The sequence below is a fragment of the Ceratotherium simum genome, chromosome 11 (genome assembly GCF_057802395.1).
Source record: "Ceratotherium simum simum isolate JZ-2026a chromosome 11, ASM5780239v1, whole genome shotgun sequence".
Classification (NCBI taxonomy): domain Eukaryota; kingdom Metazoa; phylum Chordata; class Mammalia; order Perissodactyla; family Rhinocerotidae; genus Ceratotherium; species Ceratotherium simum.
The window spans coordinates 54,970,880-54,987,415 of NC_141910.1; the positions used below are offsets into that span (position 1 = coordinate 54,970,880).

General features: G+C 37.4%; 1 protein-coding gene across 9 annotated transcripts in view; it reads left to right on the forward strand.

The window, feature by feature from the left end:
- DTNB (dystrobrevin beta) overlaps nucleotides 1-16,536 on the forward strand; it is a 253,246-nt gene that overhangs the window by 56,529 nt on the left and 180,181 nt on the right. For all 9 annotated transcript variants that reach the window (XR_015553675.1, XM_014781904.2, XM_087437043.1 and 6 more), the window contains 2 exons: nucleotides 4,770-4,855; nucleotides 15,798-15,952. Coding sequence is in view for 8 of the 9 variants with exons in the window: in XM_014781904.2 (XP_014637390.1) it covers nucleotides 4,770-4,855; nucleotides 15,798-15,952 (241 nt within the window). In the remaining variant the exon portion in view is untranslated. The remainder of the gene's footprint in view (nucleotides 1-4,769; nucleotides 4,856-15,797; nucleotides 15,953-16,536) is intronic.

A 16,536-nucleotide genomic window follows, 5' to 3' on the forward strand; every position in this document is an offset into this window, starting at 1 on the left:
AATAAAATTGAATTTTCTACGTTGACATTGTATTCTGCAACCTTGCTCAAGTCCAGTATTATAGTGTTTTTGGTAGGTTCTATAGATTTTTTTGTAGGTTCTTTGGGATATTCTACACAGAAGATCGTATTGTCTGGAGTAGACACAGTTTTTTCACTTTCAATCTGTATGCCTTGTATTCCTTTTTCTTGCCTCACTGCACCAGCCGTGTTCTCCAGTGTGATGTTGACACTAGTGGTGAGAGCAGTCATCCTTGACTTGTTCTTCATCTTAATTTTTATTTATTTTTTCCCCCAAAGCCCCAGTAGATAGTTGTATGTCATAGCTGCACATCCTTCTAGTTGCTGTATGTGGGACGCGGCCTCAGCATGGCCAGAGAAGCAGTGCGTCGGTGCGCGCCCGGGATCTGAACCCGGGCCGCCAGCAGCGGAGCGCGCGCACTTAACCGCTAAGCCACAGGGCCGGCCCTGTTCTTCATCTTAGGCGAGAGCAGTCTTTCATCAAGTATGATGTTAGCTGTTGTAATTATTATTGCTTTTAAGATGCCCATTATCAGATTGAGGAAGTTCCCTTCGTTTCCTAGTTTTCTGAAAGTATTTATCAGGAATGGATGTTGAATTTTGTCATCTGCATCTATTTGGATGATCATGTGGCTTTTCTCTTTTAGTCTGTTAATATGGTGAATTATATTGATTAATTTTCAAATGTCAAACCAGTGTTCATTCCTGGGATAAAGCCCACTGGGTTGTGATTTTTATCCTTTTTATGTATTGCTATGTGTGATTTGCTCACATTTTGTTGAAGATTTTTTGTGTCTGTGGTCATGAGGGATACTGACTGACTTGTTTTCTTTTGCTGTAATGTATTTTTATGTTTTTTGTATTAAAATAAAGCTGGCCTCGTAAAAGAATTGGAAAATATTCTCTCTTTTTTTATTCCCTGGAAGAGTTAGTGTAGAAATGCAAATATTTCTTCTTTAAATGTTTAGAATTCACCAGTATAGCTCTCTGAATGAGAAGTTTTCTTATTTGAAAGGCTTAAAACACAGATTCAATTTCTATAATAGAAATGGGCCTATTCAGTTGTCCGTTTCTTCCTGAGTGAGCTCTAATAGTCTGTGTTTTTCAAGGAGTAGTGTCTCTTCAGGTCATCCACGTTGTCAAATTTATGGATATAAAGTTTTTAATAATATTTTCTTGTTATTTCTGTAAGGTCTGTAGAACCTATGGTGATATCCTTTCTTTCATTCTTGATATTGGTAATTTGTACCTTCTCTCTTTTTTTCTTAGTCAGTTTGACTAGGGATTTATCAGTATTATTGGTTTATTTGAAGAACCAGCTTTTGGTTTCATTAATTTTCTGTATTGTTTTTCTGTTTGCAATTTCATTGATTTCTGCTCTTACTCATATTTTTTCCTTTTGCTTGTTTTGGGTTTAATTTGCTGTTCTTTTTCTAGTGTCTTAAGTTGGAAGCTTAGATTATTCACTTCAGAACCTTCTTTTCTAGTATAAACATATTTAATATTTATAAAGTGAAAAGTGCCCCCCGCTTCATTGCTTTCCTTTGGCTGCCTAGTTTCCACCCTGGAGGCACCAGTGCTATTTTTCAATATCCTCTCACAGATACTTTATACATATACAAGCAAATATATGAGAATATTATTTTTACTCTCTCTTTTTTAACATAATTACTAGATCGCATTCTAGCAGTTACTTTGTTCCATGCCTTGCTTTTTTTTTTATATATATACTAAGTATTTATCTTGGATATAATTCTTTATCTTTCACATATTCTTTTTTATGGTAGCATAAATAGCCAGTATTCTATTAATGGACATCTAAGGATGGGTCCTGGGCCTTGGCAGTTTTTTTTTTTTTAATTTTATTTATTTATTTATTTTTCCCCCAAAGCCCCAGTAGATAGTTGTACGTCATAGTTGCACATCCTTCTAGTTGCTGTATGTGGGACACGGCCTCAGCATGGCTGGAGAAGTGGTGTGTCGGTGCACGCCCGGGATCTGAACCTGGGCCGCCAGCAGCGGAGTGCGCACACTTAACCACTAAGCCACGGGGCCGGCCCGGGCCTTGGTATTTTTAATGTTTTTATTCTTTTTACGCATTTTGTTATGGAAAGTATTATGCTTTGCAGTTTATATATCTTAAGTGTCTTTTAACCTGTAGATTTCCGCTTCGTCATTTCCCCCCTTAAACCATTAGCCTTGTCCAGTAATGCTAACTCTGTCTTTCCTAGGATTCATTTTTATTTATTTATTTATTTATTTATTTAAGATTTTATTTTTTATTTATTTTATTTTTTCCCCCCAAAGCCCCAGTAGATAGTTGTATGTCATAGCTGCACATCCTTCTAGTTGCTGTATGTGGGACTCGGCCTCAGGATGGACAGAGAAGTGGCGCCTCGATGCGCACCCGGGATCCGAACCCGGGCCACCAGCATTGCAGCGCGCGCACTTAACCACCAAGCCACAGGGCCGGCCCCCTAGGATTCATTTTTAAACAGTTTTTATCGAGAAATAGAAAACACCTACAGAAAAATACGTGAAATGATCGTGATTTTTATGGAAATCTCTTCTAAGATTAATTTGTACTTTCCCCTGTGGAATTTCCTGGATATTCTTGCATCATGAAATCTATGTCTGCAAAAAATATTTTGAGCAAGTTTACCTTAAAAAATGTCCTTAGCTGTGCAGCAAGGCTCAACTCTGCTGTTGGGGAGCACTTCCTCCTCGTTCCTGCTCTCCTGATCATCAGGCATGCTCACTCTCTGACGTCAGGAATGTTTTCTTTTATTGCTTCATCTCTCTGGGCTGCTTGACTTTGGGATACAAGCTGCATCCATCAGCATTCTTAATTGTAAGCAATAGAAACCATCTCTGGCCAATTTATTAAAGGAATACGTATGCCCCACAGACTCTCTGGGAGGGTTGGGAAAGTATGCTTGAAGACCACACCGCCAAGAACGAAGCTCAAAGTGTACCACAGAACTGGTCTCGAAGCACCTCTGCCACCTGTCTGGGCACAGATATTGCTGCTGGTGCCCCAAATACCAGCGATGCTGGGCTGTGGGTGCTGCCAAGGAATCTGTATCCCTGTTGCCTCAGGACCCTGCATGTGACTGCCCTTAGTGCTACCATCCTCCCCAGGTGGATTCTTTGGAGCTCCTACTTTTAGAAAGTGAATTGTTTTCTCGTGGAAGTCTAGGGTAGCTGCATCTTGTCCGTGGAGTTCGTGTTACGTGCATATCTTAGTTTTGAGGAAAGATGGGAAAGCAAATATCTGGGTTTTTTTTTTCTTTCTTTGTACTTTGGTAGTGAGAAGTGTAGTTGTCTCATAATGAGGGTGTGCTTAAGTGTAGACTCTGCATTTGGATGGTTGGTGACCAAAAAGAAATGTGCACTGTAAAAGTTCTGTGTCAGTCTTAGAAATCCATTCCTTCTAACCTAGTTGATGCTCTTTATAGCCATTAATGTTGCTCATATGATGCTATGAATATTTGACATAGGAATAGTCTTTATATTGCCAGGTGCTGTATAAGATGTGGACTGGTGTCTGTATTTCTGAAGAACTATATATTTTTAAAACGCCATCCTAATTTTAGGTAATTGCAGGGATTTCTATTTTATCTTATAAATAAACTTAATAAGATGTAGTTAGAAATCAGACATAACAAACATTGATATATCCTCGTGATGTTTTCACTGAGAGCCTTCTGGCTTATAGGCCATTTGCCTTTTTTCAGGTGTGATCTTACTGTATACAAAGAAGTTTTGGAAAATTGGAGAACTCTATTAGGACCGTTAGTAAAGATAAATCGTATGACACTTGCTTTTCAAAACCAAGATGATGTAGTTCTCATTATTGCAAAGGAATTTTACTCTGTTACTATGAAACTTTGTAAGCATAAGCTTTATAAAATTAACACGAAAGCCTATTGTTAATTTACATGTGATGACTTAAAAAAAAAAACAGTTAGTGAAGTTTTCATCTGCTGTGAAACCGGGGCAGAGTTGAATGGATGGAGTAGTGGATGTGTTGAGTCAGGGGGCCTTGCTGATATTGTCTTGGCTCTGCTGGTGGTGTGCAGTATTACTTTGGGTAATTCATTTATGTTCTTCTACATTTCGTCTTTCCAGTTTCTGAAAAAGAAATTAGTATCTATCTCTTTCCCTTCACCTTTCTCACGGTGGTGGCATGGGAACATCTGAGACAGATATGATTGAGCTTTGTAGAATAAACACATAGTAACATAAAAGTTGTCATGGTAAAAACAAAGATGAATGTACTGTAAAATCTTTATAGCAGTGTGCACCCTGTTGATTTAGTACATAACAGTAAACTGTTGTAGCATCCTGATGGAAAGACACATTTCTGAATTATTATTCAAACCAGGTGATGCCTCAATTTTGAATACTTAAAAACACCTCAGGTGTGGGTTTAATGGGCTAAGTTGATAGGAAATTTACTTCTGGTTCATCCATTTGGCTTCTGCCTACACAGCCAGTAGAAGTTGCTTTACAGAATGTTTCTAAACTCATTTCCAAATAATTCAGGTTAGTTTTAGCACTGTTCACCTAGCGTAGATGAAGCCTGAATAACTCTACAAAGGACAAAAGTCCAAGGTTTCTAAATGTGGTAATATTGTAACATATAAGGGTAGGAATCAAATTACTGGTTTCCCAATGTTTAGTGATACATTTGATTGCTTTTGTGGTTCCAGATAGCAATTATTTCTAATATAATTTATTTTGCAGTGAGGGCCGAGGCAAGTTGACGGTATTTTCAGTTAAAGCTATGTTAGCAACCATGTGTGGTGGAAAAATGCTGGACAAATTGAGATGTAAGTATTTTCATATTATTTGAAAGATTTTATTTTCAAATTAGGACTTTCAAACAGTTTTAAATGAATTTTTTCAGAATTTTAGATGATGCTATATTGAACTTTATTGTTTTTTACCACATCACTCACTTTGCAGCAACTGGCTCAGAGTATGTAAGCTATGCCACCTACTGTTCAGAAGGAAAAGTTGGTTAAATTAATTTGTTGTTAGTGTCTTTTTAGTTTAAAGCAAGAAAACTGAAGAGATTCAGAATAGTAATGTTGATAATTTAAAACATTCTTTTAAAAATGTTTTCATATTACTAAAAGTTATGCTTGAAAATAATTATGTTGATCACTTTTAGTTAGAAAACAAATTTGGTTACTTTTACCAGGTTTGGTCAAATTTAGCCCTTTTCTTAATAACTCCATTCTTCATCAGCTGGTATCTCTGTGATTAAACTGTTCCTTAGTGCCTCAGAGTCAAGCTCAGTTATTTGGAAATTGGTAGCCAGTTATCATTCCTTAATTTTTTTATTACTGTTTGGCATTTTACTCTTCACTAGGTACTATAAGAAGGTGGTTAGATGAAATCAAAGGAGATGACATTTATAATTGTTTAATTTTTCTGCTCATGGTTTCCATTTATTCACTCATTTGATAGTCTATGATATGCCAAGCGTTGTGTGAGGTGCTTTACGTCTATTTTCTCACTGAATTGTTGAAATGTCTTTGAGCAGCAGGTGGTATATTCTCCATTTTATGGATAAGTTAGCTGAAGGGGTGACGCTGGGATTTCAACTCAGGCTGTCTAGCTTCAGAGCCCTCTCTAAGCTACTTTGTTGCACTCCGTTATACTAGTCCTGTAACGGGAGTCACACGTGGGATACGGTGAAAGGATCAGAGTGCCATAATACAAGTACCCTTAGAGTAAGGACCTCTGGCAGGTTGCAGGGAGGTGAGACTGAAGCTGTGGGTTTTAATGAAGTGTTGAGATACCCTCTGAATTGATTTGTTGAAGAAACTGGGCCATCTACCTGTAGCATTTCTCGTAGACTGGATTTTGATCATTATATCCCCATGGTGTTCCTCTGTGCCCTACATTTTTTCTTTTAATTGAAAGATATAAAGCCTTGATCGGATTCAAGTACAAGCCTTTGGGCAAGATTCTTCAAAGGTGCATTTGTTTTCTGTGCTTTTTCTTACATGTTACCATGACATTGAAAGTTGGAAAGCTAGATGGCTCACTAGATATAGATTTAGATATTCTAAAGAAAGATTTTAGATAATATGTTTGATCCACTGTTATCTGGTTTATCTTCATTTCAAAATCAGCTGCAGTATAAAGCAAAATTTTGGTAGTAAAAATTATAGTTTTATTTAAATATTATTCTGAGTTTTTTTTCACATGGTGTCTCAAAATATTACTCTTTTGGTCTAAAATTTGTTAATATTTTCTTAATTCTAGCGTGGTTTTTTCTGAGGAAGATAATGTAATATGGATGAAATTATATTTCATTCAAACACAAAGAAAAAGAAAGTTGGGATTTTGTCTGTTTTTTAATGATGATGATACCAGGTAGAGAACATACATTGCCATCTTTATTAGTACTGGAGAAACTGGTTGAAAAATAGAAAATCGATTATATAACTGCACATTCTAAATGACTCTGGAGTCTTTATGTTTCTATGATTAAATCTTCTCTATTTACATAGAGCTGGTACCTGCCATATAGTAAGTGCCAGAATTTTTACAGATATAATTGTCTATTGAGTACTGAAATTACTGCAATTTTTTGTTGTAGCTGTTAGTGAGAAAGTACAAATTCTAGTACTATGTGAAGTATGGAAGGAATCCAGGTGATAGCAGGTTTCTTTTGATGTGGCTTTTGAACTTCTTAGAGGAACACAGGTGACCAATATTGAAGTGTCACAAAAGTACACGTGCCCAGGCAAATGTTGACATGCCACTGTGCTCAGGATGCCAGGTCATGGCACATCGTGTATGGATTGATGAGATACAAGCCATGCTGGGTCACTAATTATCATGTTTATATTATTCAGATAGACTTAAAATATGGTTTCTTTATGTTCTTCATGTTCAAAATTATAGTTTCTTTACCATCTGTAGCTCTGTTTCAGTATTTTTATTGTACCGTAATTATCTTGGCTAGAGAAGGAGGTATTTAACAAAAGTAAAATTTTCAGGTATTGAAGCCTATCTCCACTTTTTAATTTTAATCATCCAGGGCGAAAATCACTTTAAATGTGGTCTGTCCATCGCATTTTAAACAGAGCTCACTGATCGTACTTAATGTCCTTCTCTGATGCATTTATGGCTAATTGTGCAGCTCTGGGTTGGTTGTCCTGTCTCAAGTTTTCAGACTACTGTGCTTTTTCAGTTCTTGAGCTTTTTGGTGTTGGGAGTGGTGGTGGTGGTGGTGATGGTGTGTGTGTGTGTGTGTGTGTGTCTTTTATCACTGCTAAATGTGTTGGTGTTTTTTTTTTTTTTAATTTTTATTTATTTATTTTTTTATTGTGAGGAAGATCAGCCCTCTGCTAACATCTGCCAATCCTCCTCTTTTTTTGCTGAGGGAGACTGGCCCTGGGCTAACATCCATGCCCATCTTCCTCCACTTTATATGGGACACCGCCACAGCATGGCCTGACAAGCTGTGCGTTTGTGCACGCCCAGGATCCGAACCGGCGAACCCCGGGCCGCTGCAGCGGAGCGCGCGCACTTAACTGCTTGCACCACCGGGCCGGCCCCTAAATGTGTTGGTGTTATCAGCGTACCAGTCTCTAGAAATCTCTCTTTGCTTCTGGTTTACTTTTAGTATGCTACTGACAGAGAAAACATAACCAAACTTCTTAGCATTCTATTTAACATATGGACTTAAGTGATTACTTGTATGTTATGAGAGAAGCACGTGAGCTCTTGTGATTGGCAGTTTTGGCTGTTGTGAGAGCCCGTGTTTCCCTGGCTTTCTAGGTCTCAGCTATATCCTCCTTGGTTGAGGTAGCTGAATATAGTGTAGACAGGAGAGAGTATAACACTGCATTGCAACATCAGATGATTTATTCACTGTCTTCTACCTACTTAGTCCATTGTCTTTGTTCTTAGTTTCTCCATCTTCCTCCTGCTGACTCCAATTTCTGCTGTTACCTCTGTTAATGTTCCTTTTAAACAGGTTTTCTACTTTTCTTCTTATCTTTCTGCTTTTTTATCTTTTATTTTAGAATTGTTTCCTGTAATTTTCTCCTCTCCCCCTTTTTTATTTGGTATTTTTTGTTTGCTTGTTTCAGTGTGAAGATAGCATTTGAAATGACAACCAATATTTGTGCTTTTAGTTTGAAACATTTCTTAATTAGATTTTTCAGATCTCTCAAGAGAGTTTCTGTCCCCAGGTAACATTCATTTATAGAAATCGTTCACTATTGTGGCCATTAGGGACTGTATTCTAGATTCAAAGTTAACTTAGGGTAGAATTCTAAACACCAGTGATTTATAATCAGAATACAGACTGTAATATAAGCATGATCAAAACTCAATGTCAGAAACCCAAAAAGTAACTCAGAGAACAAAATTTACAGGCTATAAAGCCCATTATTTATTAAACCATACTTAATTGTCAGTTAATTTATGTGATTTAATTACTGTGTCTAATTCTGCTGTTTGTTTTCTAAGAAATTTAGTCTCTTATTCAAACCCCATCTTTTTTTTTTTTTAAATTTTTTGTTTATTGCAGTAACATTGTATAAATTTCAGGTGTACATCATTATACTTCTTTTTTTTTTTAAAGATTTTATTTATTTTTTGCCCCCAAAGCCCCAGTAGATAGTTGTATGTCACAGCTGCACACCCTTCTAGTTGCTGTATGTGGGACTCGGCCTCAGGATGGACAGAGAAGTGGTGCCTCGATGCGCACCCGGGATCCGAACCCGGGCCGCCAGCATCGCAGCGCGCGCACTTAACCACCAAGCCACAGGGCCGGCCCCATCATTATACTTCTATTTCTGCATAGATTACATCATGTTCACCACCCAAATACTAATTACAACCCATCACCACACACATGTGCCGAATTATCCCTTTGGCCCTCCTCCCTCCCCCCTTCCCCTCTGGTAACCACCAATCCAATCTCTGTCTCTATGTGTTTGTTTATTGTTGTTGTTATCTACTACTTAATGAAGGAAATCATATGGTATTTGACCTTCTCCCTCTGACTTATTTCACTTTGCATAATACCCTCAGTGTTCATCCATGTTGTCACAAATGGCTGGATTTCATCGTTTCTTATGGCTGAGTAGTATTCCATTGTGTATATATACCACATCTTCTTTATCCATTCGTCCCTTGATGGGCACTTAGGTTGCTTCCAAGTCTTGGCTATTGTGAATAACGCTGCAGTGAACACAGGGGTGCATGTATCTTTATGCATTGGTGTTTTCAAGTTCTTTGGATAAATACCCAGCAGTGGAATAGCTGGATCATATGGTAGTTCTATCCTTGATTTCTTGAGGAATCTCCATACTGTTTTCCATAGTGGCTGCACCAGTTTGCACTCCCACCAGCAGTGTATGCGAGTTCCCTTCTCTCCACATCCTCTCCAACACGTGTTGTTTCCTGTCTTGTTAATTATAGCCATTCTGACGGACGTGAGGTGATATCTCATTGTAGTTTTGATTTGCATTTCCCTGATAGTTAATGATTTTGAACATCTTTTCGTGTGCTTGTTGGCCATCTGTATATCTTCTTTGGTAAACCCCATCTTTCTTGCATAAAAAGATAGGAGCAGATGACTTATGCAGTTTATTTTTAAATTCTTTATAAAACTGGTGCTACCATTTTGAAGGACAGTCTAACAGTGTGTATCAGGAAGGCTGTAAAAATATTCATATCCACTGACTCAGTCTATTTCTTGAGTTTATCCTGAAGAATTAATCAGAGGAGTACCCCAAGTTTTATGTATATTTGTTGCAACATTTTTTATAATATATGAAAACATGAAACAGCTTTAGTGTCCAAAAATGAGAGCTCAGTTAGGTTTTGAGATACTCACATGATTGAATATGTCTTCAAAAATATGTTTCCGATCAAAATGCATAAATGTAATACAATTTTAAACAAAAATTTATTATGCACATAGAAAAAGAAAGAAATGTACCAAAATGATAACAGGTGTTTTGTCTGGATTGTAGCTTAAAAATGGCTTTGTAATAATAATAATAATTTATATTACTTATGTTTCTGTGTGTTTTTGATAGACCACACTCTGAGTAGGTCTAAGATCATGAAGTTCTGTCTGTTTTTGCCAGAACTGGTGGTTCTCACTGACGTTTTAATCGTTTGCTTCCTTGATGTTTCATTAACAGCCCGTAGAGAGGCCATCCTTTGAAGTTATAATTAAATAGTTTCACCTGTTCAGAATTTAGCTTCCTCTGCTATAGTCTTTTAACCACCTGTCACTGCATATTTATCCTGGCTGGTTTCTGTTAACTATCCCTTCTCTTCATTAGATGAAAGTGACTGTTGAATCTGAATGAGTGACGCCACATTTACATTTCTCATATAACCAAAATGTTCTAGAACTGGAAGCAAGTAAGAGATGAGTTCTAAATCTGTATTTTATGAATAAGAAACAGAAACACAAAAACCTGGGGAGGTCTGGAGATTGTGTAAGGGAGTTCCTGGCTGAGTCCACACTAGAAGCCCGAGGCGTGCCGGCTGCCATGCTCCAGCCTCACTCTGACTTAGTGAATGATGTAGGAATATTTGTGTGTTTGGGAATAAAATATGCACTTGGATTTAGTTACATACAGGTATTTATAAACATAATGATGTGTATACATGTTTCTGGGGTTAGGTTGCTCAGCTGGTAGAACGATGACAGGAGATGAGAGTCATTTGTCAGGGAAAGCTGACATATAAAAGAAAACGGCTCTTCGTTTATAGACTTGACTCTCTATTTGTAAACGGCCCTATTGTCTTGCAACAGTGATTGGTTGGTCATGTGGGGATGAGAAAGGAGTGGATAGATGAATAGATGCAAGAGTAAAACCAGGGTCATTATCACCAGAAAAACATATTTGAAACATATGTGATGATAGTAGAATAGTAGCATTATTTTGCCATTACACAAAGGACAGAATATTTTTTAAAGTGTGTACACATATGCCATTAAGGGCTTGATTTTGGGTTTTTCACAAGGGAGAAAGCCTACATTTTTATCTGGAAACAACTAATGGGGAATTAGCATACCTTCTTTCAGAGGTGTGTAAATAGAAAGAGAATTACTGGGGAAATTAACCAGTGATCTGGGAAGTAATTTAGTCCCTTAATGCCAGAAGGGTTTAGGGATTTAATTAGAGGACTAGTCTAATTTTTTATTAAATTTTATTGTCTCTTATTTATTTCTTTGGTGAGATCTTTTTATATGTACATAGTAAATCACAGTAACTTAGATTCATCGTTAGACTTTAAGATAAAAAAGATTAGCAGTAATTTTTCAGTGTTTTTCTTACAGATAAGAGAGGCCTAATCTATTAAAAAATAGTGTTTTAACTAGTAACTGAAGAAGTAATGAGTTATTTCACTATGCCTTCAATTTTGGGGTCTAACAGTATTTCTGTTATTAAAGCAGACAGACAAACATGTTTCTGCTTGTTCTCTTACTATTGTAATAGGGCCCCATTAAGTTATAGTTTTTTTTTAAAAAAAACATTTACTACTTTAAATCTATTAGATGACACAGTAACTAAGTGTAATTGAAAATAATACCTTTTCAGGGGCCGGCTAGTCATTTTCCTAACCAATCACTCCATTTTCTTACTCTGAATGAGTTAGGTGTGGATTTGTCAGTGGGGGTGTATACACATATGTTTTTGTGATTGTGAAGCTAATGCATATATGTATTTATGGACTTGGTAGCTAAAATCTCTGGTCTTGAATATTTCCACCATTTAGTTAGTTGCAACAAGTTAATAACTTGCTAGTTTATCAGTTATGAGTACATTGAGTGGCAACAGAAAACTTGAGCAACAGTGGCTTAAACACATTGAGATTTATTTTTCTCACGTAAAAGTAAGTCCAAAGGCTGGTAAGTTCAAAGTTGGCACCAGGACTTAAGGATGTCATCAGGGACGCGGGTTCCTCCTGTCTTTCTACCCTACCATGTGGCTTTCCTCCTTAGAATGATAAGTGAGTGCTCTGTGCAAGGCCTCACGTGCTCATTCCAAGCAGAAAGAAGAAAGAGATGCCTCTCTCAGGAAAGCAGAGGCTTTTCCAGAAATCTGCTCCAGAGTTACAATGTGCAGCAGAGACTGGGAGGTCATTTTTTAAGTGGAGCACATTGCCATTCTAAACACAGCCAGGGTTCAGTTGGTGAGCAAGAGGGGAAAACAGATATCCAGTAGTGGGCGCCTTGCAGTGGTGGCTGCATCCCATATCGACCCTTTGCTGTCATTCAGATTTAATGGATGATGGTTTTCCTCATTATAAGAATAGCAGCCACCTATTTAAAAATGAAGTCACTACGCTCTTCTCTCTTTCAGAGGGTATCAGTTATTCACATAGTTGGTAACGTCTTCAGAGCTCTGTATCTGCAGTCTTGAGCTGTGGCCCAGCACTGTTTCTAACGGCCTGCAGGGTGGTCCACTTGGAAGTGTGCTGATCGGGTTCAAATACTGTTAGGTTCAAAGCTAAGTATCTTTATCTTCAATTTATTTCTTTCAGTCAGGGTTGTCAGCATTTTCCCAAGCTAGAAACTTAGAATAATCCTAACTTTTTAAATTCCTTTATTCCCTAATCCAGTTTGCCATCAACGGCAGTTTACTGCATTGGAATGTCTTGGAGTTGATCCCCAACCTCACCCCACACCCGCCCTGCCACACTGTCACTACTGAAGTTCAGACTCTTGCTGCCTCATTTGTGTGTTATATTCAAGGCTTCCTGGCTGATGCCTCCAATCCTCTTCTTCCTTTTTTGTTCATTCTGCTGGTCATTAACAGTCTAATTTTCTTGAAACTTAGCTTTCTAAATATTTCTTCCCTACTTAAGAGTTTTTAAACCAAATCCAAATTGCTTTCCTCTTTCAAAGTTTTCCTTCATGACAGATTTTTTTCTTATTTTATCTTTTTTATTTTTCAATCTAAACTCTCTCATAGGGCCGGCCCGGTGGCTTAGTGGTTAAGTGCACACGCTCCGCTGCTGACGGCTCGGGTTCGGATCCTGGGTGCACACCGTTGCACCGCTTCTCTGGCCATGCTGAGGCCGCGTCCCGCATACAGCAACTAGAAGGATGTGCAACTATGACATACAACTATCTACTGGGGCTTTGGGGGGGTGGGAAAGGAGAAGGATTGGCAATAGATATTAGCTCAGAGCCGGTCTTCCTCAGCAAAAAGAGGAGGATTAGCATGATGTTAGCTCAGGGCTGATCTTCCTCACACACACAAAAAATAATAAAAAAATAAACTCTCTCATAGTCAGACCTTTCTCTTCAGGGCACTGTTTCCTGCTCACCACCACTAACAGATACACTGTAAAGTCCTGTCATAGACTTTCATCCTCCTCTTCTTGAGTCGTGCCCCTTAATCCCCAGTCCCAACCTGTTTTCACCTCATCATTCCAAATACTACCTTTCAAGGCCTGGCTTCTAAATTCCTTTCTCTTAGAGCTTTCTTGACAATTCCTGCCTGTGTGTTTTTTATCTATTCTAAACTACATTTTGAAGAAGCGTGGTGTAATGGAATTTCTTTGGAGTCGGATAAGTGGGAGTTTAAATCTTGATTTAGCTACTTACTTTTTAACTTTAAGCAAGTTAACTTTTCTAAGCTAGCTTCCTTATCTATAAAATCTAAATAATTATGTGCATGCACATGTGTGCACCCACACATGCCTTTTTGTGAGAGTAAAATGAGGTGATGTTTTGTAAAGTATAGTAGCACTTAGTTTGGGGATTGTTGCATGAAAATAAAGACCTAGGATAATAGTGTCTTAAACAAAGTTGAAGTTTATTTTTCTCTTACATAAAAGAAGTCCAGGAGTAGGTAGTCCAGGGCTGGTAGGTAGCTTCATGTTCATCTGGGACCCAGGCTTTCTCTTTCTTTTCTACCATTCTAATACATGACTTCTACATGAAAATTGAGATTACCACATAGTCCAAGGTGGCTGCTGGAGCTCTAGCCATCATAGCTACATTCCAGAGAGCAAAAGGAAGAAGGAGATAAGGGAAAAAGGGTAGTCAGCTTTCTTTAACCAGCCTTCCTGGAAGTCTCTCACAACTCTTCTGCTTATAGTCTCATTGGCCAGCGCTTAGTCACATGACCACAACTTGCTAAAAGGAGGCTGCAAGTTTAATCTCTTAGTTGGTACATTGCTGCACAAAATAAAACTAGTGTTCTATTGCTAAGGAAGAAGAGGATAGTAACTGTTGGATGGCTACAGGCAGACTCAGCTGTAGTTACCTGTTGTGGTGCCTGGTAAATAGTGAGGCTTAACAAATATCTTTTTGTCTCTGTTCTTTCCGTTCTATTTAGAGTCAGTTTAGCACTTAATTCTTCTTTGCTTCATATGTATCTTTATTTTTCCAGCTACATTGAAAATTTCTTGGGGGATAAGGACCCGGTATCATATTTTGTTATGTTTCAGAACACCTAGCAGAGTGCTTGGCACGCTGGACCACGTTGTAGGAACTTATTATGTATTTGTTAATTAATTGATTTTACTTTCCACTAGGACCATACTTCTTTTAGCCTCTTATTGAACCTTGCCCCCCATGGGTTTTAATACTTTTCCTTCTACTACAAACCAGCAGCTATTGTGAGAGGATATACTCAGATTTTCATTCCTTTGATAATTTTTGTTTTCTAATGCCTTAAAAGTTACCCTGTGGTGTTGATAATCTAACATTTTATCTTTCTTTGATTAATGTTTAAAAATTTTTTTTTCTACGCCTAGTGCTTCAGGATAAATTCCCCAAATTGAACCTAAAGAGTAGCATATATGTACATTACATATATCTCTCTAATATACCTGTTCCTTATGAATGTATAGACTATGACTTTTCAAAATGCTATGTTTGGAAAGGCCTCAAGAAATGATTTTTCTTTGCATATTTAACTCACTGATTTGTTTGTAAGGAAGCTCAATAGTTTGAAAAAAAGCTTAGATCACATTTCTTTGTCACGTTGTTTTTGAGCTCCTAGTTATTTTTGTTTTTCTCCCCAACAATGGATGAGAAGAGAGGAATAGCCAACTGGAGACAGGAAACTCTCCAAGAAGATAAAGAAATAGTATTACTAGAAACTTCTTTCCCATGTGCTTGGGTCAGACTTTGTATAAAAATAAGATCTTATAGTATAAAAGTATCCTGGAATAGAAGAATTTATATGAGTTGTTTTAATTCTACACTCACTAAGTGAAATATTTTAAACCTGCTCTATACTTCATTCAAATTTATTCCTTCACAGATACACATTACATCATTAGTACATGAGTACACAAATATAATTTCTTTCATACCCTATCACCAATATGCTAATATATTCATGCACTCAAATATGCATTTGTATTATATACTTATATATACGTATATAAATGCTAAGAGATAAAGATATGCTGCTACAAATTCTTGTAACAAAGTGAGGTATAAATAAATAAAATAAAAAGTAATTATCATTCATTTATGCACACTCAAAAAGAGTAGGTAGGTAGACATACATGAATGATTATTTGATTTGATGTTTAGGTAGAATATCAAGTGGGTGGGAGAGAGAGGCCTGGTTAGCGAAGTAACCACACACTGTTAATAAGAAGGAGAGTACATATTAACTAAAGAACATAATAACTTTATGATACTTTTTAATGATACTTTGTGACTGGTATACAAATGACATAGAGTCATTTATAAAAAGTTGGTATTTCTTTATAGTTTGACTTTATTTGGTTTTGTTCTCATAGATGTTTTCTCCCAGATGTCAGATTCCAATGGCTTAATGATATTTAGCAAGTTTGACCAGTTTCTGAAGGAAGTTCTGAAGCTCCCAACAGCTGTCTTTGAAGGGCCATCTTTTGGTTACACAGAGCACTCAGTCCGCACCTGTTTTCCCCAGCAGGTAAGGACAGTTTTATAGACTCTAGGACTAGAAGAACACTCATCCACCCCTCCACTTGTATCAGATTTTACCAGATTGCTTCCAGTCTAGGAACATAAGGTCTTAGGAAAAGAGTTTTAAGTGGGAGGAGTGTGGGAAACAGGGGGATAAAAAATTCACCTGAGAATTCTTGTTTTGGGGGGTCTTCTGAAAAATGATAACTTTTGAAGTATTTAAATTACTAAAATTTTAAATAAAAATGTTTAACTGTTTGTATTACTGCTACTGGACATATATCACTGTCCTAAATGAGTTCTTTAAACTGTGAAATACAGGAATTTTGGTATAAAACTCTATACAATACTGGATCACTGTTTCCTGAGCACTGAAGACAAGGAATGCTGTACAGTTCTCAGCTATTAGCTCTGAATCCCTCAAGGGTACACTGCCATTTTCATATGAAAGAAAGATAGATTTGTTTCCCCTTTATTTGTGGTGTCTTTTTGTGGTCCTGCTCTAGAGGTTGTGTGAATGTGTTTCTGAGACCTTAACTATGTCTCAAAGGACTCAGCAGAGTGCACGCTGGCTGTGGCATCAGTTTTGTT